This window comes from Schistocerca piceifrons, chromosome 1, assembly GCF_021461385.2.
Source record: "Schistocerca piceifrons isolate TAMUIC-IGC-003096 chromosome 1, iqSchPice1.1, whole genome shotgun sequence".
Taxonomy (NCBI): domain Eukaryota; kingdom Metazoa; phylum Arthropoda; class Insecta; order Orthoptera; family Acrididae; genus Schistocerca; species Schistocerca piceifrons.
In genome coordinates, this window is record NC_060138.1 from 777,878,055 (window position 1) to 777,904,696 (window position 26,642).

At 40.3% G+C, this 26,642-nt stretch overlaps 1 protein-coding gene across 3 annotated transcripts in view; it reads right to left on the bottom strand.

The window, feature by feature from the left end:
- The window catches only part of LOC124788910 (WD repeat-containing protein 74), a 102,647-nt gene that overhangs the window by 61,069 nt on the left and 14,936 nt on the right, over positions 1-26,642 (bottom strand). For 2 of the 3 annotated variants that reach the window (XM_047256209.1, XM_047256202.1), the window contains exons 3-4: positions 16,083-16,329; positions 15,640-15,847 (exon numbers count right to left, since the gene is read on the bottom strand). In XM_047256209.1, the coding sequence (XP_047112165.1) occupies positions 15,640-15,847; positions 16,083-16,329 (455 nt within the window). Of the gene's footprint in view, positions 1-15,639; positions 15,848-16,082; positions 16,330-19,568; positions 19,734-26,642 lie in introns of those variants that run through there. The other variant, XM_047256196.1, reaches the window with a different exon arrangement.

Below are 26,642 nucleotides of genomic sequence, written 5' to 3' on the forward strand. Positions count from 1 at the left end.
GCTGGCAATGGGTTATACACAATGCTGGTGACAACTTTGAAGGTCAGTAAAACTTTGAAACACGTATCTATTTTGTACGAGCTGTAAATAAGTAGTTGCCACTATTAAAATTACAACCCTTGTAATTGCAGAAGGTGACAAGTTAGATCCAATGTCTGAAAACACTGAACTATGAGCCCTACGATTAGCAGTTTCACACTAGCTGGATAACAAGTAATTTTCATGTCTAGAAAATATCTTGCAAAGAGTAATGATTGCTCCCACACCTATCTGTTACCTTTATTGCACAAAGGCTTGATACGACTACAGCAATTTACTCTTGGAAGCTAGCTTCACACAACATGACTGCAAAGATTCTATTTACCCACTGCCTGCCAACAGCAGAATATCATTTGTGAGATGTTCGAGGAAAGCATACAAACCATCTTTGTTTTCTTGATGATAACACTTTAATATACAGTATTTTCCATGGGTTATCTCACTCTTCTGCAAATATATTTTTGACCATTATTTGTTTCAAAACAGTTTATTGCTCAAAATATTTAAGGATATGCCTGAAAGAACAATAGCAAAATATGGAACTAAAACAGATGCTGTGTGGGAACAAAGTTTTAGGTTCCTATCCTTTAGCAGCCAAGGAAAAATTTTGGAATATAATAGAAAGGAATATTAGGGTCTAATGTACCATCGACAAGGAGGCCATTAGCAACAGAGCACAATGTTGGATTAGGGAAGGGCATGGAAGGATATCGTATCCTGACCAACATTACAATGAATTTTGGGCACAAGCTAAAAGTGCAGTCAGTTCTCTATGTGTATTGCTATAGCTCTAACTGGTTCTTGCCGAGTGTTACTTAAGCTCTGTGTTCAAGTTGTTAATGCTTCCCTGGAATAAATCTATGTTCAGTCTACTGGCCATGTTGTACTTATACCAAATTACAACATGATTGGCGACAAGTGTGGTCCTGTCCTCCATGCGAATTTCTACTCTGGTTGGTACTCCTTTTATTCTCACACTGGCTGGTGGTGTTACAAAGGGCATTTTACTTCAACTTGTCGAAAAGCAAGAATCATTTGAGACAGTGTAGCACTATCAATCACAGGCACTGTAAAATCAAACTATTGCCAAGAATGTATCAATTTCTATGTCAATTCGCCCTTTTGCAGAATCATCCATCTTCTGTAACGTTTGAACAAATATGCGAACTTCTTTCAAAATGCTGCTGTAAGCACACCCATGATATTGCATCCCGGGTTGAGTTTTACCACTGTAGGAACCAACCATGTCAATTCTATCGAGCACGGGTGGCTGAACTCCATGGCTTACATCGCCGTCTTCATATTACGTCCGATGTGAATAAAGAACCGTATAGTGTGAAAACCCATCCCTTCCAAAGTTTTAGCTATTGCACAGTCATTTGAGATGTCACAAGCTGTGGGCAAGCAAACTGAGTCATGGTGTGAGGTACCAGCAATCCAACCCTCTCCTCCACACCACGCTTCATATAGTTTGCAGGGGCAAAATATGGTCGCAGCGGCCCGCACAGGATCACAGCGTCAAGGCGGCTGGCCTCACTCCCAGCAACAGCTGTACTGATAAAGTAAACAGCAACATACACATTGCACACTCCTTTCCTCCCATTACTGTTTCATTAAGCATGCACACCCAGACTCTCCAAAACACTGCGCTACATGTCATAATCGAAACAAAAAAGATCACATTGCTCCTGTTTGTAATGCAAAAATTCAGCACACCAATCCTGATGCAGATATGGACTAAACATTGTATCAACTATTTCTGCCACACCAAACAAGCTTTTCATTTATGTTATGGTTTTTCATTAAGTTCAGCATTGGCAAGTGGGTGCAAGAGCTGCGGTAACGTTGCCACAAACTTACATGGATTTGGGCTCCCCTTCACTTCTCCCTGTGTTACAAAAGTTAGTAAACAGCAATAAATAGAGTATTCCTATTCTCTGTATGCCTGCTTAGCTTAGTGGTAATGTGCTTGTCTCCCATGCAGCGGGCCCAGGTTCGATTCCCAGCCGGGTTGAAGATTTTTTCCGCTCGTGGACTGGGTGTTGTGTTGTCCTTATCATCATCATCTCATCCACATCAACGCCCAAGTCGCCCAATGTGGCGTCACATGCAATAAGACTTGTAACACGGCGCCCGAACTTCCCCAGATGGGGCCTCCTGGCTAACAATGCCATACGATCATTCATTCATTCATATTCTCTGCCAATTCTCTGCTCCACTGACATAAAAGTCAGTAGTCCAGTCACTTACATTTCTTGTTGTAGATAACACACATACGGAGAATTTTTTGGATAAGATCCTTTTAAATGTTTTGGTTTTACCATTTCAGATGATGTGAATTTAGTGTCTGAACAAGTGCCATATACACAGTTAGATGCATTATGGTGTGAATTTTTCCTCTTCGTTCCCTACTGGATTGGGGTGTCCCAATCCTTTTCAAGTGCTCATTACCATGAAATCTTCAGCTCAGTGTCACTTTTTCCGGGACTGTCTGGTTCCAATCGTACTCAGGGAACAAGTCGAAGATGAATCATGTTGCCTCACAGAATCCAGCACTGTTCAGCCTATTGCATCATGTGGATGGTCTACCCTCTTAGTTATAATAAAGAAACTGTCTCATCGGTTAAACCTCTGCAGTGATTTAAAAGTTTCTGTGAATGCACCATTTATAATAGATGCATACCTGATGACCTCTTTGCAAAATCAGGTGGTCAATATTTCTCAAAAATTGACTTGTCGGATGCCTATTACAACCCCCTTTAGATACAGAGTCACAACATATGTTAGTTGTCAGTAGTACTTTTGGACTGTACCAATACTTGTGGTTGCCTTTTGGAGTCACCAGGACTCCCACTATTTTTCAGTGTTTTTGGAACAACTTACAGCGTCTGTGCCGGGTTGTGCAAACTATTTAGATAACTTTGTATTTTTCAGCACCTTCACTGTGGAACATTTACAAAATATCTGTGCTCTTTTTTCTATCCTCCAAGTGGTTGGGTTGAACTGTAATTTAGAAAAATGTCAATTTTTTCAAGCTTCTATTGCTTATCTTGTGTTTGAAGTTTCTCACGACACTTTAAAACCCCTGCATCAACATGTTTCTACTATTGTGTCACTTCCATGCCCTATGCCAGTCAAACAACTTCAGGTATTGCTCAGCAAAGCTGCCTACTAGCAGAAATTTTTGCCTAGGGCAGTGACAAATGCTTAGCCGTAACATGCATTGCTGCACAAAGGGACTCAGTTTCGGTGGTCGCCAGCTTGTGAAACCACATTTTCCACCCTTTTCCAACCATGGGATCTTGCCATTGGTGGGGAGGCTTGTATGCCTCAGCAATACAGATAGCTGTACCATAGGCGCAACTACAATGGAGGGGTATCTGTTGAGATGCCAGACAAACGTGTGGTTCCTAAAGAGGGGCAGCAGCATTTTCAGTAGTTGCAGGGGGCAACAGTCTGGATGGTTGACTGATTTGGTCTTGTAACATCAACCAAAACGGCCTTGCTGTGCTGGTACTGGGAAGCAGTGGGAAACTACGGCCATAATTTTTCCCAAGGACATGCAGCTCTACTGTATGGTCAAATGATGATGGCATACTCCTTGGTGAAATATTCTGGTGATAAAATAGTCCTCCATTCGGATCTCCAGGCAGGGAATATTCAGGAGGACGTCGTTATCATGAGAAACAAAACTGGCGTTCTACGGACTGGAGCATGGAATGTCAGATCCCTTAATTGCACAGGGAGGTTAGAAAATTTTAAAAAACGAAAATGGATCAGTTAAAGCTAGATACAGTAAGAATTTGTGAAGTTCGGTGGCAGAAGGAACACGACTTCTGGTCAGGTGAATATAGAGCTACAAATACAAAATCAAAAAGGGGTAATGCAGGAGTAGGTTTAATAATGAATAAAAAATAGGAATGCAGATAAACTAAGATGAACAGCATAGTGAACACATTATTGTAGCCAAGACAGACATGACACCCGACACAATAGCAGAAGTTTATATGCCAACTAGCTCCACAGATGAGGAGGAGACTGAGGAAATGTATCATGACAACAGAAATTATTCAGATAATTAAAGCAGATGGAAATTTAACAGGCATGGGGGCTGGAATTTGACAGTAGGAAAAGGTAGAGAAGGAATAGTTAGTAGATGAATATGGACTGGGGGAAAGGAATGAAAGAAGAAGCTGCCTGGCAGAATTTTGCACAGAACATAATTTAATCATAACTAACACTTGGTTTAAGAATCATGAAAGAAGGTTGTATACATGGAAGAGAGCTGGAGACACTGTAAGGTTTCAGACTGATAGTATAATGGTTAGACAGAGATTTTGGAATCAGGTTTTAAATTGTAAGACATATCTAGGGGCAAATGTGGACTCTGACCACAATTTATTGGTTATGAACTGCAGATTAAAACTGAAGAAACTGCAAAGGGGTAGGAATTTAAGGAGATGGGACCTGGATAAACTGAAAGAACCAGAGGTTGTAGAGAGCTTCAAAGGGAGCTTTAGAGAATGATTAACAAGAACAGGGGAAAGGAATACAGCAGAAGAAGAACGGGTAGCTTTGAAAGATGAAATACTGAAGGCAGCAGGGGATCAAGTAGCCAAAAAGGCGAGGACTAGTAGAAATCCTTGGGTAACACACAAGGTACTGAATTTAATCAATGAAAGGAGAAAATATAAAAAATGCAATAAATGAAGCAGGTGTAACGAAATACAAACATCTAAAAAATGAGACCAACAGAAAGTGCAAAATGGCTAAGCAGAAATGGCTAGAGGACAAATGTAAGGATGTAAAAGCATACATCACTAGGGGGTAAGAAATATGCTGCCCTCAGGAAAATTAAAGATTTCTTTGGAGAAAAGAGAACTGTCTGTGTGAATATCAAGAGCTCAGTTGGAAAACCAGTCCTAAGAAAACAAGGGAAAGCAAAAAGGTGGAAGGAGTGTACAGATGGTCTATACAAGAGAGATGCACTTGAGGCCAATATTATGGAAATCAAAGAGGTTGTAGATGAAGATGAGAAGAGAATATGATACAGAGTGAAGAATTTGACAAAGCACTGAAAGATGTAAGTCGAAACAAGGCCCCAGGAGTAGACAACATTACATTAGAGCTACTGATAGCCTTGGGAGAGCCAGCCATGACAAAACTCTTCCATCTGGTGAGCAAGATGTGTGAGACGTGCAAAATACCCTTAGACTACAAGGAGGATATAAGAATTCCAGTTCCAAAGAAAGCATGTGGTGACTGATGTGAAAATGACCAAACTATCAGTTTAATGAGTCAAGGTTGCAAAATACCTGTATCATTTACAGAAGAATGGAAAAACTGGTAGAAGCTGATCTCGGGAAAGATCAGTTTGGATTAAGGAGAAATGTAGGAAAACGCAACGCAATACTGACCCTACGCATTCTCATAGATGATAGCTTCAAGAAGGCAAATCTATGTTTATAGCATTTGTGGCCTTAGAGAAAGCTTTTGACAATATTGACTGGAATACTCTCTTTCAAATTCTAAAGGTGACAGGGATAAAACACTGGGACCAAAAGGCTATTTACAATTTGCACAGAAATCAGAGGGCAATTATAAGAGTTGGGGGCACAAAAGGAAAACAGTGGTTGAGGAGGGAGTGAGACAGGGTTGTAGTCTACCCCCGATGTTATTCAATCTGTATACTGAGCAAGCAGTAAAGGAAACAAAAGAAAAATTTGGAGTAGTAATTAAGGTCCAGGGAGAAGAAATAAAAACTACGAGTTTTGCTGATGACACTGTAATGTTGGCTGAGACAACAAAGGACGTGGAAGAGCAGTTGAACAGAATGGACAGTATCTTGAAAGGAGGATACAAGATGAACATCAACAAAAGCAAAACGAGGGTATTGGAATGTAGCCGAATTAAATCAGGTGATTCTGAGGGAATTAGATTAGGAAATGAGACACTTAAAGTAGTAAATGATATTTTGCTATTTGGGATCAAAATAAAAAATAACTGATGATGGTTGAAGTAGGGAGCATATAAAATGCAGTCTGGCAATGGCAAGAAAAACATTTCTGAAGACGAGAAATTTGCTAACATCGAGTACAGATTTATGCATCAGAAAGTCCTTTCTGAAAGTATTTGTATTGAGTGTAGCCATGTATGGAAGTGAAACATGGACCACATACAGTTCAGACAAGAAGAGAAGAGAGGCTTTTGAAATGTGGTGCTACAGAAGAATGCTGAAGATTAGACGGGTAGATCACGTCACTAATGAGGAGGTACTGAACACAATTGGGGAGAAGAGAAATTTGTGTCACAACCTGACTAGAAGAAGGGATTGGTTGGTAGGACACATTCTGAGGCATCAAGGGATCACCAATTTAGTACTGAAGGGAAGTGCAGGGGGTAAAAATTGTACGGGGATGCCAAGAGATGAATACAATAAGCAGATTCAGAAGGATGCAGGTTGCAGTAGTTACTTGGAGATGAAGTGACTTGCACAAGATACAGTAGTAGGGAGAGCTGCATCAAATCAGTCTTTGGACTGAAGACTACCGCGGCCCGCCACCGCAACAACAACAACAACAACAACAGCAAGACCACATTGCAGTCTGTGCCCTGCTTAGTGATGTACCAACCAGGCCTCCACCTGGTCCTTACGACTGACACCTCACAGTACGGGTTGGGGACAGTACTGGCTCATAGATATCCCAATGGCTCTGGGCAGCCTATTGCTTATGTCTCAAAAATGCCAACTCCTGATCAAACTAGGTGCTGTCACATAGAAAAGAAAGCTTTGGCCATTGTATATCCTGCGAAAAAATTCCATGTTTTTCTCTTTGGTACCAAACTTCACCTGGTCACTGATCACAGACCACTGGTTTCATTATTCAGTCCTTCTACATCGTTACCAGATAAAGCGGCACATCGCATTCAACACTGGGCTCATTTCCTTTCAAGTAACAACTACAATATTCATTTTCGCCCTATGAAATGCCAATGCTTTACCCCACCTGCCGGCTGGTCCAGATCTAGAATTTGATCCAGAGGAATTGCTTTGTTTCCACACTGATGTCACCACACAGCAGATGGTTGATGGTTTTCCTGTAACTAGCACATGGATTGCAAAGGCTGTAGCCTTGGAACCCATTTTGTGGAAGGTCATAACATCTGTACACCGTTGTTGGCCAGATTCATCACCTTATCATGCCTCCGACCCCCTCCATAATTATCACATCTTTTGAAATTGATTCCCTGTTGTGGATAGTGTTCTGCTTTTAGACACAGATCACATGGCTCCTCAGGTAGTGATCCCCTCAGTGCTTCGTTCGGAGGTTCTCCATTTATTACATGCAGAGCATTGGGGTTTATCAAACACAAAAGATTTGGCTCATCAAAAAGTGTTTTAGCCCGGCTCGGATGGTGACATTAACTGTCTGGTTGTCTCCAGTTCACAGTGTGTGATGCACCAAGCACGTCCGCAGACATCGTAGTCTCCTTGGGCAATGCCGTTGCATGCGTGGGAACATTTACATCTGGATTTCACTGGCCCCTTTCTCAGGACTTATTTGTTGTTGGTTGTTTACACATATTCTCATTTTCGGTGTGTCATTCATTGTGTTTCCACATCCAAAACTGCCGCCATCACAACCTTGCCCAAAATTTTTTCGTTCAAAAGCTTGCCCACAATGTTAATGTCCGGTAATGGTCCACAATTTTCATTGCAAGAGTTTGTGGCATTTTGCTATTCCCGTGGTATCTATTATACCCTCGCATCATTCCATCCACAATCTAATGGTGAGGCGCAATGCCTAATGCAAGCATTGAAAACTTAGATGAAAAAGTACGTTGCCAACTCTTCGTCTGATGTTGCCTTAGATTGGTTTCTCTTCTTATATCGTTTCACCAATTCACCGAGAAGAGACCAGTGGAGCTACTCCATGGGCACAAGCTGAGGACACTGCTACATCTTCTGTATCATCCACCTGGACATCATGTGCAGCTGCCATGCCTCTTCTGGCCAGGTGTGGCTGTCTGGGCATGTGATTTCAGATATCACCCTAAGTGGATTCCAGTTGTCACCGCCAGATGCCACAGGCGGCGTCTCTGCGACATCCGCACAGAAGACGGCTTTTGCTCGAGGCACCATGGTCAGCTTCATCTTTGAATTGATGGCAGGGCACCTCCTGACATCACACCATCACCTCCGAGTCCATTCCATTGGGTGTCACATCACCTGCTGCTGCCAGCTCTCCACTGCTGCAAGGGCAAGGGCATCCATCCTTGGTGGCTGAATCAGCAGTTTCTCTATTGCTTCCAACAGCATTGTCACGGATTCTGTCACCTGTTGCTGAGCAACCACTGATAGAAGTATCATCAGCATTGTGAGCACCATCACCAGGACCAATGCCTGAGGTCGAAACGGAAACAGCCCACGTGTCGCCATATGGTTTGACATGGGAGCATCGGTGCAGAATGTTTCCACATCCGAAGCACTTCAGACAGTACGCTCGCTCCCACTGCAGTAGGTCACCTTATCCAGAGCTCAGTGGACGATGAGGGCAGTATGGATGTCTCAAGAATCTGTTATCTCCCTAAGAGTAGAGGAATGCAGTGACACGTGCACATACTTTCAAAAGGCCATGCATGTGGCAGGGCTATGTCATCCGCAGAAGCTGCCTCAGACAGTGTGTGTGTGTGTGTGTGTGTGTGTGTGTGTGTGTGTGTGACCACCATTAGAGCCTGCCAAGGGCCACAGTCTATTTAATTCTACCTGAGCTATGCTTGACTCAGTTCTCTGTGTGTATTGCTACACATCTTTGTGTACATAATTGGTTCCTGCTGAATGTTACTTAAATATTGTGTTCAAATTGTTAACACTTCTGTGGAATAAAGTTGTGTTCAGGCTACTGGCTGTGTTGTACTTATACCTAATTACAACAAAAAAGAAACCTGATGAGACTGGGCAGATCAGTCTGAGGTCAGGAAACAGTGAATCATTATGTTTGAACATAAAATACAAACCGCAAGGAAATGGACATGGGAAGACAGCATGACAGATAAACAGTCAGATGAGTAAGCTAAAAAGAGAAAACCTGAGAACTAGCAAGAGCAGAGCATTATGACAACAAGATGATAGTGAATACACCACTGAGTCTCGTGTTGGTGTGCAGTGGAATTTATACATCGGTTACGAGATCTAATTGGTCAGTATAATGGTGTGTGGCTGTGTGGCAGATGACAATAGCACTGACAATCTACTGCTCTGCCTAGCAGCCTAGGTCGAGTTCCAAGTTCTGTGGCAAGTTTTGAAAGTTGCTGGGCTGGATACCAGATGCTGGCTGTGACCTTTCAAAAGAACCATCCTGCCATCTCTATTACGCAATGGAGGAAAATCAAGAGAAACTTAACCCACATGGCCAAATGGGGATTTGAACCACCATCTTCAAAATATGAGTCCTATGTTCTAACACAGCAATGTGATACAGAAGTTTAAACACTACCCTTCCCATGTGGTGTGCAGCGAGCATGAAGTAGTCGGGCAGCCAAGAGCTGCACCTGACACACATCAGCAGCAGCTTCGCTGACACCAACATGACATTAATGCCCACTGATGCTAATGTGTGCTGTCTCCTGAGTCAGCAGTTGCTGACCTTGGAACATGGTGCACAAAATAAATGAACTAATGCCTTTATTGCCTCTATGATTTTTCTTCAGACATTCACCTGGCTCCAAGTATCTGCTGCCCTGCTAATCAACTCACATCATCCCAACGTGTAATGGGGTGAATAATCGCACCTGCTATCCCAGCCCCTGAGAGAAACATAACTTTCGCATTTTGGTTACGTTATTTCCCTAAGGTATACAAACATTTTTAAGGGAGTGCATTTGTGTATACCTGAGCACACAAAAATGTTAGCTTAAGTACTGTACATACCTTTGACTATTTCAGAAACTTGACCTACATTGGATGAAATGCATGTAGAGAAAGTAGTTCTTAATTCCTCATTTGTTTGTAGGCTGCATTTACTGAATTAGTATTTTGCATGGTATATTTTAAATATGGTATTTTGCTTTGTTTCTTGAGTATGAACAGTAATCTCTCCAAAGATTTTGGGAACAATTTATCAGTTCAACTATCCTCCAGTTCTAGAAGAATGTTTTGCTTTTCTACTTTTTACCCCAAAAAATTACATTTTCTGCTGAGGGGAGATGAAGGATTTGATTATTATGATTATTGTTGTTGTTGTGGTGATATGATGGTGCGGTCACACAACAGCAAGATCTTTAGTGCACACAACAGCAAGATCTTTAGTGCTCATACAAAAATGTAGTGCCGATAAAATAGAATTCACAGAATCAAAAAACCTCAACTACAATTGAAAGTATAGTTTTCAATGCGATAGGGTCCACAGCTGTGATGAATTTTTTTGAATGATTTCTTGAAGCCTTCAGATGGCATTTTCTTTATTTCCTGTACAATTTTCAAGTATTTTATGGATGAATTTTTGGTAATAGATTACGTCATATACATCACTGCTCCAATGACATCATGTTATGCTCATAAATTAGTTCGAGGTGTTTGCTTGAAACTGGCCGAAGGCCGAAATTGTACAATCGTACAGGAAATAAAGAAAATAGCAGCTGAAGGCTTCAAGAAATCATTCAAAAAACAATTGAAAGTAATAAAAAGTCAGCAAAACATCTGTATACACACTGGTACATGTGCAACAACACACACATGCACAGAGGGGGAGAGAGCGTAAGAAAGAAAGAAAGAGAAAGAGAAAGAGAGAGAGAAAGAGAGAGAGAAAGAGAGAGAGAGAGAGAGAGAGAGAGAGAGAGAGAGAGATTGAGATGAAAATTATGTAGTGTGTCAGGTCTAAATATTAGACTAAAGGAAAAAAGTGCTGGAAAGAATTAAAACAGTATGGCTGGCTGATCAATGGCATAAAAAGAATGAGCTACGGACTCTGCAACACACTAAAATCTCCAGCCCAAAACTTTAGGCTGGTATCCAGACACTTCACAAACTTTAAAATCATTGCCACACTTGTCTCAGCATCAGCTAAAATACAGGACAGATTCCAACCAAAATTTGCATCTGCACTCTCATCCCAACAGAAAATGTGTCCAGTTAAAATATGGCATACAGTATTTTCCATGCCACAGGCATCAGAGACTGGGGGAGGGGGGGTCCTCTCCCCAGAGTAAAATACCACTCTTTAGGGGACGGTGCCCAATTAGGTGGTGGTTCAGGACTACTTCATCCCACTGGAGTGACCTACTTCAGGACTGCCATGGCCAAGTAGTCAGCTTCAACAACTACAGTTAATTGTCCACTGCAGCCACTCCCCCTCCCTCAACTGTACGGATCTCTGACTCACCAGTGCTTGCAGGGAATGACTCATTGTGTAATGTCATATTTCCTGCATGCCTCCTACATTATGTGATAAGTATCTGGAAACCCCCAAAATATAAGTTTTTGATATTAGGTGCATTGTGCTGCCACCTACTGCCAGGTACTCCGTATCAGCAACCTCAGTAGTCATTAGACATCATGAGAGATCAGAATGGGGCGCCCCGCAGAACTCACGGACTTCAAACACGGTCAGGTGGTTGGGTGTCACTTGTGTCATATGTCTGTATGCGAGATTTCCACACTCCTAAACATCCCCTGGTCCACCGTTTCCAATATGATAGTGAAGTGGAAATGTGAAGGGACACGTACAGCACAAAAGCGTACAGGCTGACCTCAGACTGACAGAGACCACCAACAGTTGAAATGGTTCTAATGTGTAACAGGCAGGCTTCTATTATCCAGACCATCACACAGAAATTCCAAACTGCATCAGGATCCACTGCAAGTACTATGACAGTTAGGTGGGAGTGAGAAAACTTGATTTTCATGGTTGAGTGCCTGCTCATAAGCCACACATCACGCAGGTAAATGCCAAACAATGCTTCACTTGGTGTAAAGATAGTAAACCTTGGACGGTTGAACAGTAGAAAAACATTGTGTGGAGCAATGAATCACGGTATACAATGTGGCGATCCGATGGCTGGGTTTGGGTATGACAAATGCCCAGTGAATATCATCTGCCAGTGTGTAGTGCCAACAGTAAAATTCCGAGGCGGTGGTGTTATGGTATGGTCGTGTTTTTCATGGAGGGGGCTTGCACCCCTTGTACACAGTATATGCCTACATTGATGTTTTAAGCACCTTCTTGCTTCCCACTGTTGAAGAGCAATTCAGGGATGGCGATTGCATCTTTCAACATGATTGAGCACCTGTTCATAATGCATGGCCTGTGGCAGAGTGGTTACATGACAATAACATCCCAGTAATGGACTGGCCTGCACAGAGTCCTGACCTGAATCCTATAGAACACCTTTGGGATGTTTTGGAATGCCAACTTCGCACCAGGCCTCACCTACCGACATTGATACTGCTCCTCAGTGCAGCACTCCATGAAGAATGGGCGGCCATTCCCCAAGAAACCTTCCAGCACCTGATTGAATGTATGCCTGCAAGAGTGGAAGCTGTCATCAATGCTATGCATGGGCCAGCACCATATTGAATTCCAGCATTACTGATGGACGGCGCCACAAATTTGTAAGTCTTTTTCAGCCAGGTGTCCGGATACTTTTGATCACATAATGTATGTGCCTTGGTACTCAGCAGAATGACACCTGCTTTTCCCGCCACTGTAGGATGTACAGTTGATCATGGATCCACTGAACCATTTTGTCTGCTGGTTACATGGGCTGCAAAGATAATACAGCACTAAGAAAACTGGAGCAGATGAGAAACTGTTTGCCCCATCTGCTCCATTGCCTTCAGGACCATTCTGAGCTCTGCAAAAAAGACAGTATAGTTATGGAAAAGCACATCCTGGAAATGCAGTCAGGGTTGTTCAACCAAGGGAGTCCACTTGTTTGAGACATCAGGGTACACAGTTTTAAAACGACACCTATGTAAAAGTTAAAAAACATTTGGAGTGCAATCTTCCTTATAATTGGTCAAGTCTAAAATAATTCTGAGCCTCTGGTGGAGCCAATGGAGATCTGCTCCAACCATGGTGTAAAACCAGACACACCCATCTCTAACAGACAATCCTCCACAAAATTCCTACAGGGCCCCGTTGCTTGGTGTCGAGTACGAAAGAGCCTTTCCACTGGTGTCCATGCAACAGTATGGTATGCAGCTGTGTATAGTGTGTATAGTCTTTTATAGGCCTGTCACAAAATGAGGAGTCATCGTATGATATGAGGCAGCCACCCACTTTTCTCAGCACAAAGGGTCAGTGTGTGGCTGATTCTAAAGGCCCCAGTGGCCAGTCGAATTCTTAGATATAAGATATGAAGCTCAATTTCCTTAATCATAGCACAGAAAAGCATATTCATTCATATCAACAATGTAGGAAGTAATTTGAAGTTCAACAATGCAAGAGTATACAGGAGGCAGCTAGTGCTGCACATCAACTTCACTTCTGTTAGAGTTCACTTGAGCAAACTTTGGCAACTGTTATCTTGATATGACATTATAATCACTCTCTGCAGTGTGCTCCTAGTAAATACTTGTAGTAAAATTGCTTTCTCTTAAGCAGTTGCTTAGTGGCATATGATATACAAATAGTGATGAAAAAGTATTAATAAGAAATCTTAGCTGATCACTGTGTTTTTGTCGTTAATTAACTGATAGCTCCTCAAAATTAAAGTGACAGATACTAAAAATCATCTTGCTGTGGCACTGTCTGAAAGTGGTCTACATATTGGGAACAAGAAGGGGATGTTACAATGTCCATACTATTGCTGGGTATGTAAATCATTTGTTTTAATTCTCTGTGAGATGCAGAACAGCCACCAGAATGCATTAATTTTGTTACTGTTGTTACCAGCTGTGATACAGTGTACAAGTGTGGTGCCATCCGAAGTGTGAGGTCCTACAGTAAAGTTGATACCTCACTATGGAACCACAAGCTAAACACAGTTATTGCCAGAATTTAATTAGTCAGATCAGTATACTAAAGTTTAAAGGTAACTGCCAAGTGTTATTAGACTATTATGCAGTGCAAGAACTAAACTGTTATCATTGTGTTCTGTTCTTGTTTTAAATGTATACAATTACTCATATGTACATGGATTTCTTCTGATGTTAAGAATTCTGTAATAAAGAATTTTACTGAAACTGATCTAACATTCATTACATTATGTTGTAGCATTCACTCAACCTCCTCTAGAAGTAAAAAATTAAAACTGTCACCAAGACTTGCTACAGCACATAAAAATAAGGCTGTGAATAGCATAATAAATTGAGTGATCACTGTGAACGACACAGAGATGTCACGTATTTGTGGGAGACAGCACTATCAGCACCTGACAAGAGTATGAAAGGGGCCTCACTGTAACTCTTCTTTTGGCTGGCTAGTCGAATTTTGCAATATCAGATTTGTGGGGTGTTTGGATATGACAGTGGCCTGATGTTGGATTGCATAGGAGAGTGATGGCAAGTACACTTGCCAAGTTTCCGGTCAACTACATCTGAATCACCACAAGGGAGAATTGCCATACTGTGCACCAATCACAAGTAACCCCTTCAGAACTATGCCTGCCACCCAAGAGCAAGTAATTGGCTTTCTGCAGCATTCTGTGTCATCCAGTGCCAATGATCAGAGACTAGCAGAAGGCAGATTACAGAATTTCCATCCCACACACAGCCTGCCATTAAAGGAACACGTACAGCTGTGTTTGGAGTGGTGTTCTGGCCACAAAGCATAGACTGCTAATGAATAGCATCACATTGTGTTCAGCAATGAATTGCAGTTCTGCGCTACACTGGATGACCATTTTTGGTGAGTACGGCTGCGAACTGGGGAGAGGTCCCATCCTTCCGATGTTACTCTTGGTATCACGGTGTGGTGAGCCATTGGGTATGACTTCGAGTCATGGCTGGTAATGAAAGAGGGCACTCTGACAACACAACAGTATGTCACAGACATCTTGCATCCTAACATGTTACATCCCATCCAATGATATTGTAGTGTTATTTTTACACAAGACAATCCATGTCCAAACATTGCACATGTCTCTGTTAACTGTCTGCATTACATTGGGATTCTCCTGTGAACAAAAAGGTCCCCAGATCTGTCCATGATAGAATGTGTGAGATCAGTTCAGATGTCAACTCCAGCCCAGTGCCGGTATCGATATCAATGAACAGTTACAACAACCAGCAGTGGACCAGCTAGTTTTAGGAGAGGATACCAGGCTTTATGACACCCTTCCAAATCAAATAATGTCACAAGCCCTTTCATTGTGTGAAGTTTCATTTTATATCCTCCTCTCCTCCTGTCTGCTTCAGGTTTTTGTCAGGTAGTGTAATTTAACTGTCCCTAAGAGCAAAGGTTTTTGTCAGGTAGTGTAATTTAACTGTCCCTAAGAGCAAAGTCAACCTATTATTTTATTTTTATTTTTTTCTATTGTTTAAATTTTGTTACGTTAACAAAATGCATTAGTCTGGATTTTAGTGTAATCAAGTTAGTCACACCTTTTGTTCTTGTTCAGTTTCTTTAAATTAGAGGCATAATAATTTTGAATACTTACATTTTTTGATATGAAAGTATACTGCTTTGTATTTAAATCAAGCAGTTTCAAATCTGCATGATTTTTGCTGCCAAATGCCACTATATTTTTATTTACTTTACTGTGTTTCATTTTCTGAATTGGGCGTCCAGAATTAAACACATCACCTTCTTTTTCCTTAAATCTCCATACTCTTATATGTCCTGATTCAACAGCAGTTAAGAGACATCTGAAAGAAATAAAGCATTAACATCTAAACAATTAAAACTCCCCATTAATGGATTCTTTCATCACAGGTTGATGGGATAATTTTATTTTTATGAATAAAAAACACAACTAGGTATGCCTTACAAAATTAATTTTTGTAATTAACCAGTTTTCAGCTTACCAGGCCAGACAACTTCTTTCAATTACAGAGACTAGGATGTTTGTATTGTTTACAAGTATAGTAAATATGTACATACCTATCATATTTGCTTAGACCACAAATCTGACCTTCCCCATATTCAACATTAACAGAACTTGTGAAAGCCTTGTAATCAGTGTCGTATGTCTTTACAGTTTTGTTCTTCAGCCCTATTAGAATGTCCACTTCATCGTCATCACCCCAGCTCAAATGTGTGATTCCATTATCTTTTTGCAGAGACCCAACTTTCTGCAAGTTTTTTGCAAATACTTTCCATTCACTTTCATTTCCATGGAACTGCAGTCCTAAAAAAATGACAGTGATGGGCAAAAGCACAAATAAGCCACTCCTGAAGAAATATTATATTATTATGACACTCCTGAGGGAACATTACACTGAAGTGTAAGCCTGATTGTGCAGGCAAGATATTCGGCCATAAAAAGGGGGGAGAGGAAAAACACACACACACACACACACACACACACACACACACACACACAGAGTCAGAGAGAGAGAGAGAGAGAGAGAGAGAGAGAGAGAGAGAGAGAGAGAGGGAGGGAGGGAGGGAGGGGGGTGAGGTAGGTTTGAGAGGGTAAGAGGGAAAGTTTGTACTGAAGTTAGTTGGGAACTAGTGAGTACATCTGATTTTAAAGTGTGCCTAAACTCCTTCCACCATTAATATGCAGGTGAGTTATTACGAGGGCAGTTCAATAAGTAATGCAACACATTTTTTTTCTGAAACAGGGGTTGTTTTATTCAGCATTGAAATACACCAGGTTATTCCCCAATCTTTTAGCTACACAACACTATTTTTCAACGTAATCTCCATTCAATGCTACGGTCTTACGCCACCTTGAAATGAGGGCCTGTATGCCTGCACGGTACCATTCCACTGGTCGATGTCGGAGCCAACGTCGTACTGCATCAATAACTTCTTCATCATCCGCGTAGTGCCTCCCACGGATTGCGTCCTTCATTGGGCCAAACATATGAAAATCCGACGGTGCGAGATCGGGGCTGTAGGGTGCATGAGGAAGAACAGTCCACTGAAGTTTTGTGAGCTCCTCTCGGGTGTGAAGACTTGTGTGAGGTCTTGCGTTGTCATGAAGAAGGAGAAGTTCGTTCAGATTTTTGTGCCTACGAACACGCTGAAGTCATTTCTTCAATTTCTGAAGAGTAGCACAATACACTTCAGAGTTGATCGTTTGACCATGGGGAAGGACATCAAACAGAATAACCCCTTCAGCGTCCCAGAAGACTGGAACCATGACTTTACCGGCTGAGGGTATGGCTTTAAACTTTTTCTTGGTAGGGGAGTGGGTGTGGCGCCACTCCATTGATTGCCGTTTTGTTTCAGGTTCGAAGTGATGAACCCATGTTTCATCGCCTGTAACAATCTATGACAAGAAATTGTCACCTTCAGCCACATGACGAGCAAGCATTTCCGCACAGATGGTTCTCCTTTGCTCTTTATGGTGTTCGGTTAGACAACGAGGGACCCAGCAGGAACAAACCTTTGAATATCCCAACTGGTGAACAATTGTGACAGCACTACCAACAGAGATGTCAAGTTGAGCACTGAGTTGTTTGATGGTGATCCGTCGATCATCTCGAACGAGTGTGTTCGCACACTCCGCCATTGCAGGAGTCACAGCTGTGCACGGCCGGCCCGCACGCAGGAGATCAGACAGTCTTGCTTGACCTTGCGGCGATGATGACACACGCTTTGCCCAACGACTCACCATGCTTTTGTCCACTGCCAGATCACCGTAGACATTCTGCAAGCGCCTATGAATATCTGAGATGCCCTGGTTTTCCGCCAAAAGAAACTCAATCACTGTTCGTTGTTTGCAACGCACATCCGTTACAGACGCCATTTTAACAGCTCCGTACAGTGCTGCCACCTGTCGGAAGTCAATGAAACTATACGAGACGAAGCGGGAATGTTTGAAAATATTCCACAAGAAATTTTCGGTTTTTTCAACCAAAATTGGGTGAGAAAAAAAATGTGTTGCATTACTTATTGAACTGCCCTCGTACATGTCCTCATTTTTTACATTGTTTACACTTGGGGCTTCCACTACTATTACACTACTGGCCATTAAAATTGCTACACCAAGAAGAAATGCAGATGATAAACAGGTATTCATTGGACAAATATATTATACTAGAACTGACATGTGATTACGTTCACACGCAGTTTGGGTGCATAGGTTCTGAGAAATCAGTACCTAGAACAACCACCTCTGGCCATAATAACGGCCTTGATACACCTGGACATTGAGTCTAACAGAGCTTGGATGGCGTGTACAGGTACAGCTGCCCATGCAGCTTCAACGTGATACCACAGCTCATCAAGAATAGTGCCTGGAGTATTGTGACAAGCCAGTTGCTCGACCACCATTGACCAGACATTTTCAATTGGTGAGAGATCTGGAGAATGTGCTGGCCAGGCAGAAGTCGAACATTTTCTGTATCCAGAAAGGCCCGTACAGGACCTGCAACATGCGGTCGTGTATTATCCTACTGAAATGTAGGGTTTTGCAGGGATCAAATGAAGGGTAGAGCCACGGGTCGTAACACATCTGAAATGTAACGTACACTGTTCAAAGTGCCGTCAATGCGAACAAGAGGTGACCGTGACGTGTAACCAATGGCACCACATACCATCATGCCAGGTGATACGCCAGTATGGTGATGACAAATACATGCTTCCAATGTGCGTTCACTGCGATGTCACCAAACACAGATGCAACCATCATGATGCTGTAAACAGAACCTGGATTCATCTGAAAAAATGACGTTTTGCCATTTGTGCACCCAGGTTCATCGTTGAGTACACCATCGCACGCGCTCCTGTCTGTGATGCATAGTCAAAGGTAACCGCAGCCATGGTCTCTGAACCGATAGTCCACGCTGCTGCAAACATCGTCGAACTGTTCGTGCAGATGGTTGTTGTCTTGCAAAAGTCCCCATCTGTTGACTCAGGTATCGAGACGTGGCTGCATGATCCATTACAGCCATGCGGATAAGATGCCTGTCATCTCGACTGCTAGTGATACGAGGCTGTTGGGATCCAGCACGGCATTCCGTATTACCCTCCTGAACCCACCGATTCCATATTCTGCTAACAGTCATTGGATCTCGACCAACGCGAGCAGCAATGTCGCTATACGATAAACCGCAAACGCGATAGGCTACAATCCGACCTTTATCAAAGTCGGAAACATGATGGTAAGCATTTCTCCTCCTTACACGAGGCATCACAACAACATTTCACCAGGCAACACCGGTCAACTGCTATTTGTGTATAAGAAATCAGTTGGAAACTTTCCTCATGTCAGCAGGTTGCAGGTGTCGCCACTGGCGACAACCTCGTGTGAATGCTCTGAAAAGCTAATCATTTTCATATCACAGCATCTTCTTCCTGTCGGTTAAATTTCGTGTCTGTAGCAATTGTAATGGCCAGTAGTGTATTATTATTATTATTATTATTATTATTAAGTGCAATATAAATGTAATACATACAGATATTATTACATACAACTGATGACACAACTGAATATATTCGTCCTATCTGCAGCCAAATCGTCTCATATTTTTTAACACTACAGTTGGTGTATGAATGCCAGAACAGACAGCAGCTCTTAATATCACTTGAGTTTGTTGGATATGAAACACACTGACTTGTCATTATTCATTTTTCTGTAAGGACAGACAAACATAAAAGTTTCATTTCCTGCAATGGATACCTAAAATCATGCTCTGTTTGCAACTGCAATGAACATCTACAAAACAATTTCAACAGTATGAGGTGTCCACAACTGTCACAAAATGAACAAAGATAACAACACGACAAATATTAAGCGTCAGTCTTACAAGACTTGAGTCTGGATTTGTGGCCACCACAAACTTGACCCCATCACACATGAAGATTCCACTGGAGTAAGAATCTGGAAATCAAGTATTACATGGCCAAGCCTCGATGAGCCCAGAATGTGTGGAAAGAGACAAGCAAGTCACCCATGAACATACCAAAACAGTTCAAGATGCTTATCATATTCTGCAGAGAAAGCATAATACCAGTAGCTCAGCAATAACAGCCCGAGAAGTGAAAATTCTAGGTATGTGAAGTAGAACAAATAAAGCAGTAGCATGCAAGATGACAAATCTGAATCAGAAGAGTGCTCATTATCATATGCTACAGGCCTAATTAACATACCAACAGACACAAATTGTCATAGACGAGCCATCCTGACTCACTAAAGTCCAAATAACTTCAAGACTGCAGGCAGGTAACTCCCTTGACAACTGCTGGCATTTCAAAAGTGAACTATCCATAATGTTTACAGCACATAATTAAAAGACAAATTGCTGTGCATGGCAGCTTAAAACTTTAATATACATGGCTACTCTAACCAAGATCCATAAGATGGTATTTACGGAAAAGAAAACACACACACTGTGAAGAACTACTTCCATACATAACCAAAGATGACCATCAGATGTTACTTACATTGAAAATATTAATTACCAATGGTTGAGCAAGTAGCATTATCTCTGTGCCTTTGTTCTTTGATCAGTGAGAGAGCAAGATGCAAGGCAGAATTCAACCAGAAATCTCCATCTCTATTTATAACGTCACTTGATAGTTCAATTTGTTCAGTCTTAAAATCACTAGCCCAGTAACTTGATATGCACACCACAATCTCCATGTCATTATACTCCATCGGATGACTGACACCAAGGCAACATTGCTCAATCTCAGATTTGCTCAACTATTGTAGGTGTACGTGACATTTATGCTCTCTACTCAAGTCCCGTGTGGTCTTGATGGTCTGACATGCCACAACTGCAGGTGACTTGGTAGACACCTGTCTTATACAAACCACACCATCCTTTATGTGCCATACATGGCAGTTGAAAAACAAACTTCACAACATACTTTAATTGGATAGATAAAAAAATCTATTCACCAAGTAGTGGCAGAACACACTGTTCAGCCTTTTACATTGGTGTGACTACCAACGAATTATCAATTGGATGAATGGGCATAGGCAGATGGTGTATACTGGCAACATGTGATATCCTGTTGCACAGCATGCTCTACAAAGTGACAGTCATGACCTCGGTGCCTGTTTCACCACATGCACCATCTGGATTCTTCCCCCAGACATCAGTTTCTAAGAACTCCACAGGTGGAATTAGCACTACAACATGTCCTTGGTTCTCACCACCCACTTGGCCTTAATTTACATTAATTTCTTCCATCTCAGCATTTCTTCACAGTAACTATTCTTATCTTCACTCCAATTTAGTTTTATACATCTTTCATTGTCTTACTCACCTTTTTTGTCACTGCCCCCTCCCACCTCTGCTACATACAGTGTACTTAGCTTTTCACTCTTTATTAACTCATGTATGACATTTAAGCAGTAATCTCTGTCTTGCATATTACCCCGTCTTTCACCTTTAAGCTCTCAGGTTTTCAAACCTTATTCGATGCAGCCCCAACAATCGGTCTTTCCTTCTCATTCCGTCCAGTAAGTCTCCCCTGACCTGCTTTTCTGGGTGACTTTTCCTGAAATTTACCCCTTTTCATAGACTTCTCCAGTCTTTTTCCTTTGTCCCTCTTCCTTCCCCTTCAATCCTTCTATGAGGTCATTTTAGCTTGACTGCATAGCATATCTTCCAAATCAAACAAAACGCTACATATATCTATTTCATAAGAAGATCAACATTCATGTGACACTTTCCTAAGACACAGTCTCTTTTCTTCCATACTAACTGTTTAACCACTGACAAAATGTGGTCCAAATCTAAAGTTAGTGTTGATGTCAAATGAAAGTTTTATACCATTTAAATTAATAGAAGATGGAGCAGATATCCCATGTTATACCACATAGGTCACAACACTGCTGCAGAAACAATGAAAAAAGAATGCCAGATCTAAAGGAATCCAAAATTGGTGATTGTTTATAAATGCCAGAAACTTAGTGTGGACTTTAATGCGAGATGCTTTTAATAGCACCACAACAGAGTCAGTCTAGAAATTTGGTAGAAAATTCAAATAGGTTTGAGTCATACGTGAAGTGTAGCAGTAGCCAGATACTTTCAATATCTTTACTGCATGACAGTCAAGGTAATGTTATTGACAACAGTGGACCACAGCAGAGTTACCAAAAATCTTTCACGCAATAAATATTACAGAATTCAAATCAAGAACACTAGCCAACATGAGTCACTTGGAAGTAGTGAAGTATCTTAAGTCACTTAATAAAGGAAAGTTTTCTGGTGCAGACTGTATACCAATTAGGTGTCTTTTCAAGTATTCTAACAAAATATCTCCTTTTTTAGCAATCATATACAACCACTTGCTCAATGAAAGATGCATACCTGAAGAACGAAATGCAGCATAGGTCACTCCACAGCAGATGAAAGAAAATAGCAGTAATCCGTTGAATTATACATCCAAATCACTGATACTGATTAGTATTAGCATTCTGGAAAATATACTGTGCCCCAACAGTGTGAAATATCATGAAGAAAATGGTCTATTGACACATAACCAGCATGGATTCAAAAAAAATCCACAGAAAATAATGAATGCTATCTGAAGGGGATTTCAAGCTGATTATCTATTTCTAGATTTCCAGAAGGTTTCTGACACTGTTCCTCACAAAAGGATTCTAATTGAATTGCGCACCTCAGCTGTGCAACCGGATTTGTGACTTCCTGACCAAAAAGTCACAGTTGGTAGCAATTGGAGGGGGGGTGGGGGGGAGGGACACCTAGTGTAAATGAAATTTTATCTGGAGTTACCCAATTAAGCATTATATGTCCTCTGGTACATTAATTTCTATAAATAACTTAGGAGACAATCTGAGCAACTCTCTTAAGAGTTTTTGCAGCTGATGCTATTGTTTACAGTCTAATCAACTTATCAGAGGATTAAAATGAATTACAAAAGATTTAGACAAGATATCTGCAGTGGCAATTGACCCTGAATTATAAAAACTGTGAGATCCTTCACATGAGTACCAAAAAAAATTTTGTATAATAACTTACTATGTTCTAAGCAGACTTAAAAGCACTGACAAGATTATAATAAATAACTAAAGTTGCACAACTATCTAAAAAATAATTAAAATTACAAAACTTTTAAAAAACCAAATATTTTTTATGTATTTTATCACTGAGATAACGTTTGCAACTACTTTTTAGTATTAACTTCCTTGTGCTGTACGTTTCCATTAATGACACTTTTTTACAAAATGTAAGTGATTATCACTACGAAGTTTCTCACAATGGAGTCCTTGCATAAAAAAGTTCTCAGTTCACTTTCTGAATCAAATTCAGATAAATTTCCAAGCTTTTGGTGATAGCATCTGTCATCATCATCATCATCATCATCATCATCAGGGACTAAAACTGACTATTGTAAACTGATTATGGTTTTGTTAATAATTTGTTATTTATAAACATATAAGTGTTTTAATATCAGCACTTTTTTAGGATATGACAGTCACTGGCTTGTGCATAAGTATTTAAATTTTTCATTAATCATTTGTTATTTATAAACATGTAAGTGTTTTAATATGAGTACTTTTTTAGGATATGACAGTCACTGGCTTGTGCATAAGTATTTAAATTTTTCATATTTTTCAAAAAGTTTTATAGCTTTAATCATTTGCACTCTTGCTTGTGCTTCTAAGATATCAATTTTAAAGACTGCTCATAGGAAACACAAACAGAAATAGAGATTGTTGTTAATCACCCCACTTCACCTTTGGCCTTTCTCTTCCCCCACTTCCTGTACCCCCTTCTCTCCCATAATTAAGATATAAAGAGCACAAGGCAATACTTTAATTTCAGTTCTTTTTTTGGCATGTGTTGATATGATGTACATTCATTGACATATTTCAGACTACATGGTGTTCAAAATGCCGAAGTGTAACTTATAAATGATGATGATGCTTTCTAATGGATTAATCACATCAGTAATGGGAATATTACAAATTTTAAAGTGATTATGATGTAATAAATTATTATACTTACATATATTAATACTTCCATTTGGCAATATGTCAATTAAAAAAAAAATGTTAAATTTTGGTTACAGAAATTGTTCTGTTATTGTCGTCTTCAGTCGAAGACTGATTTGTCACATGTCACAACTCTCCCTGCTAGTGTATCCTGTGTAAGACCTCTGCATAACTATTGCAAGCTACATTAATTCGAACCTGCTTATGGTATTCAAGCCTTGGTCTCCCACTGCAATATTCCCCCAATCCCACTTCCAACGAATTGAAAATTCTTTGATATCTCAGTATATGTCCCATCAGCTGACATCTCCTTTTAATCACATTGTGCCATAAAGTTCTTTGTTCCCCAATTTGATTTTGTACATTCTTGTCATTTATTTGATTTACTCACCTAATCTCCAGTATAAAGATTTCAGTTATAAACAACTTTACGAACAGTTTTATTGGAACTGTCACATATAAAATGTTGTGGGGAAGACAGAACAAAAAATGCATTTTATTAGCAGAACAGTGCAACAAATCCACTAATGAAACTGCTCCTTTTGGAGTAGAGTTGTGTGGTACACGATTCTTAACAGGTTGGAAAGACAGACAAAATCGAAAAATTTCGAAGAATGGCAGCAAGTTTTGATTTATCACAAAAATAGCAGAGCAATTGTCATGAATACTATAAGCGAGTTGGGGTGGCAATCATTAAAACATACGATTTTTTCACTGCACCTAGAGCTTTTCACAAAATTATAATCACCAGCTTTCTCCTCTGAATGCCAAACCATTTTGTAGACTCCTATCTGCATAGAAAGATATGGCCATCATGACATAAGAGAATTTAGAGATTGCACAGAAATATTTAAATGTTAATTTTTTCCCATGTCCTTTTTTTAAAAAAAATACTGTATTAGCTCCTGACTTCAATCCTTAACCAAGCAGTAACAGGGCGGCATTGTTTGGATCATTAATCACACAATTCAATACCCTGCTTACAACATGCTAACATTCCACAATCTTTTACATACTACTGGAAAGAATATAAAAGAGACCAAAACACAACAAATACAAGTAAACAGTCGCAAACTTCTTATAAACACTGTTAGAAACAACTTTTAAGGACCCTGAACCTCAGTTAATACCACTAAAAGATTTTTTTACAATATGTATCTTATTTGTGTGCTGCAAAATGAAGATTTATATAATGATGCTGGTTCAAAGTAGTAGTCTTATCTGACAGGCAGATGTCTATATTGTACATTCCTTCCCACAGAGAATAATTCAAAGCAATCAAATACTAATTGGGAGTGCCTAGAAATGCTTCAGCTAATTATATTTTTATGGCAGTATACATATCTGTGCCACTTAAATTATATCCAAGTGCCTAACTTCAGTGTAGTTTCTCTATTTTTAGTGTTCCGTGCCTCAGTCGGTAAAAACGGAACCCTTATAGGATCACTTTGTTGTCCACCTGTCCATCTGACTGTTAAAAACCCATTTTCTGAGGAACAGATGTATCAAGATGAAATTTGTGTCGCTGAGATCTATGGTGCCTTTTCAGTGTAAAAAATTTGAAGCTTCAAAGTCACTGCAATCAAAAGATACCACATTTTAGCACATATTTTAATACTCACAAACTTATAGGGCCTAGAACCACAAAATTTGGCAAGAAGCAAGGTTTCACAGTACAAGCAAAGAGAAAATTATGAAAACTGTTAATTTGTAATTACATTTCATAAAAAAAAATTTCTTAACTGTCATTTGTAATCCGATGTCAAACTTTAAATTAAAACAATCAGCAGGTCTGCATACTGGGTCGTAATGGTAAAGTCAAACATCAGGCAAGGAGGACTTCATTGTTCATATGACATATTTTAGAATTTATCCATGATCAGAGATGGAGGAGCAATTACTACACACAGATATAGCATTTCACATAGAACTTTAAAGGCCAGTGCTCCATTATTTTCAATGTTTTCCGGAACAGAGGATACAGCTTATACTAAAATGTTTAAATTATCTACAAGATATCAGCACAGGGACAGATTAGTAAGATCATATTAAAAACATACAAATAATTTCCATAAGGCTGTGAATGGCAAGTTTAAAATGTAATCTTAATAAATGTAGTGTTGATTTTTTTCTTCAAGGGAATGCTGAATATCTTCTGCCCACAATGCACACCCGCTTCTTGATGAGATCCTGCTGCCATAGTTGCCTTACCACAAAACAGAATTAAACACAATTACAGGTTTCCTAAACAAAACAAATTATTATTTCAAGTTTTTTACAAATGCAACCCAAACAATGCACCAGCTGAACATTTAAAGGCAAAACCATTACATGCATATGTTCATCAAAATATTAAAATGTATTCCATACTGGTACATTAAAACAGAAATTTAAGTCAACTTTGTGCCTAGCAACATTTACAGTGGAGAAAAAAGTGCTTGTGGGCATCAATGCATCTCAGTACAGTACTGGTGCCATTTGCACCCATAAAGTTCTGATGGTAGTGAACAACTTGTAATGCATACACCTAAGATGCGGAACCAAGGCAAAGTAAACTATTTGCAAATAGAAAA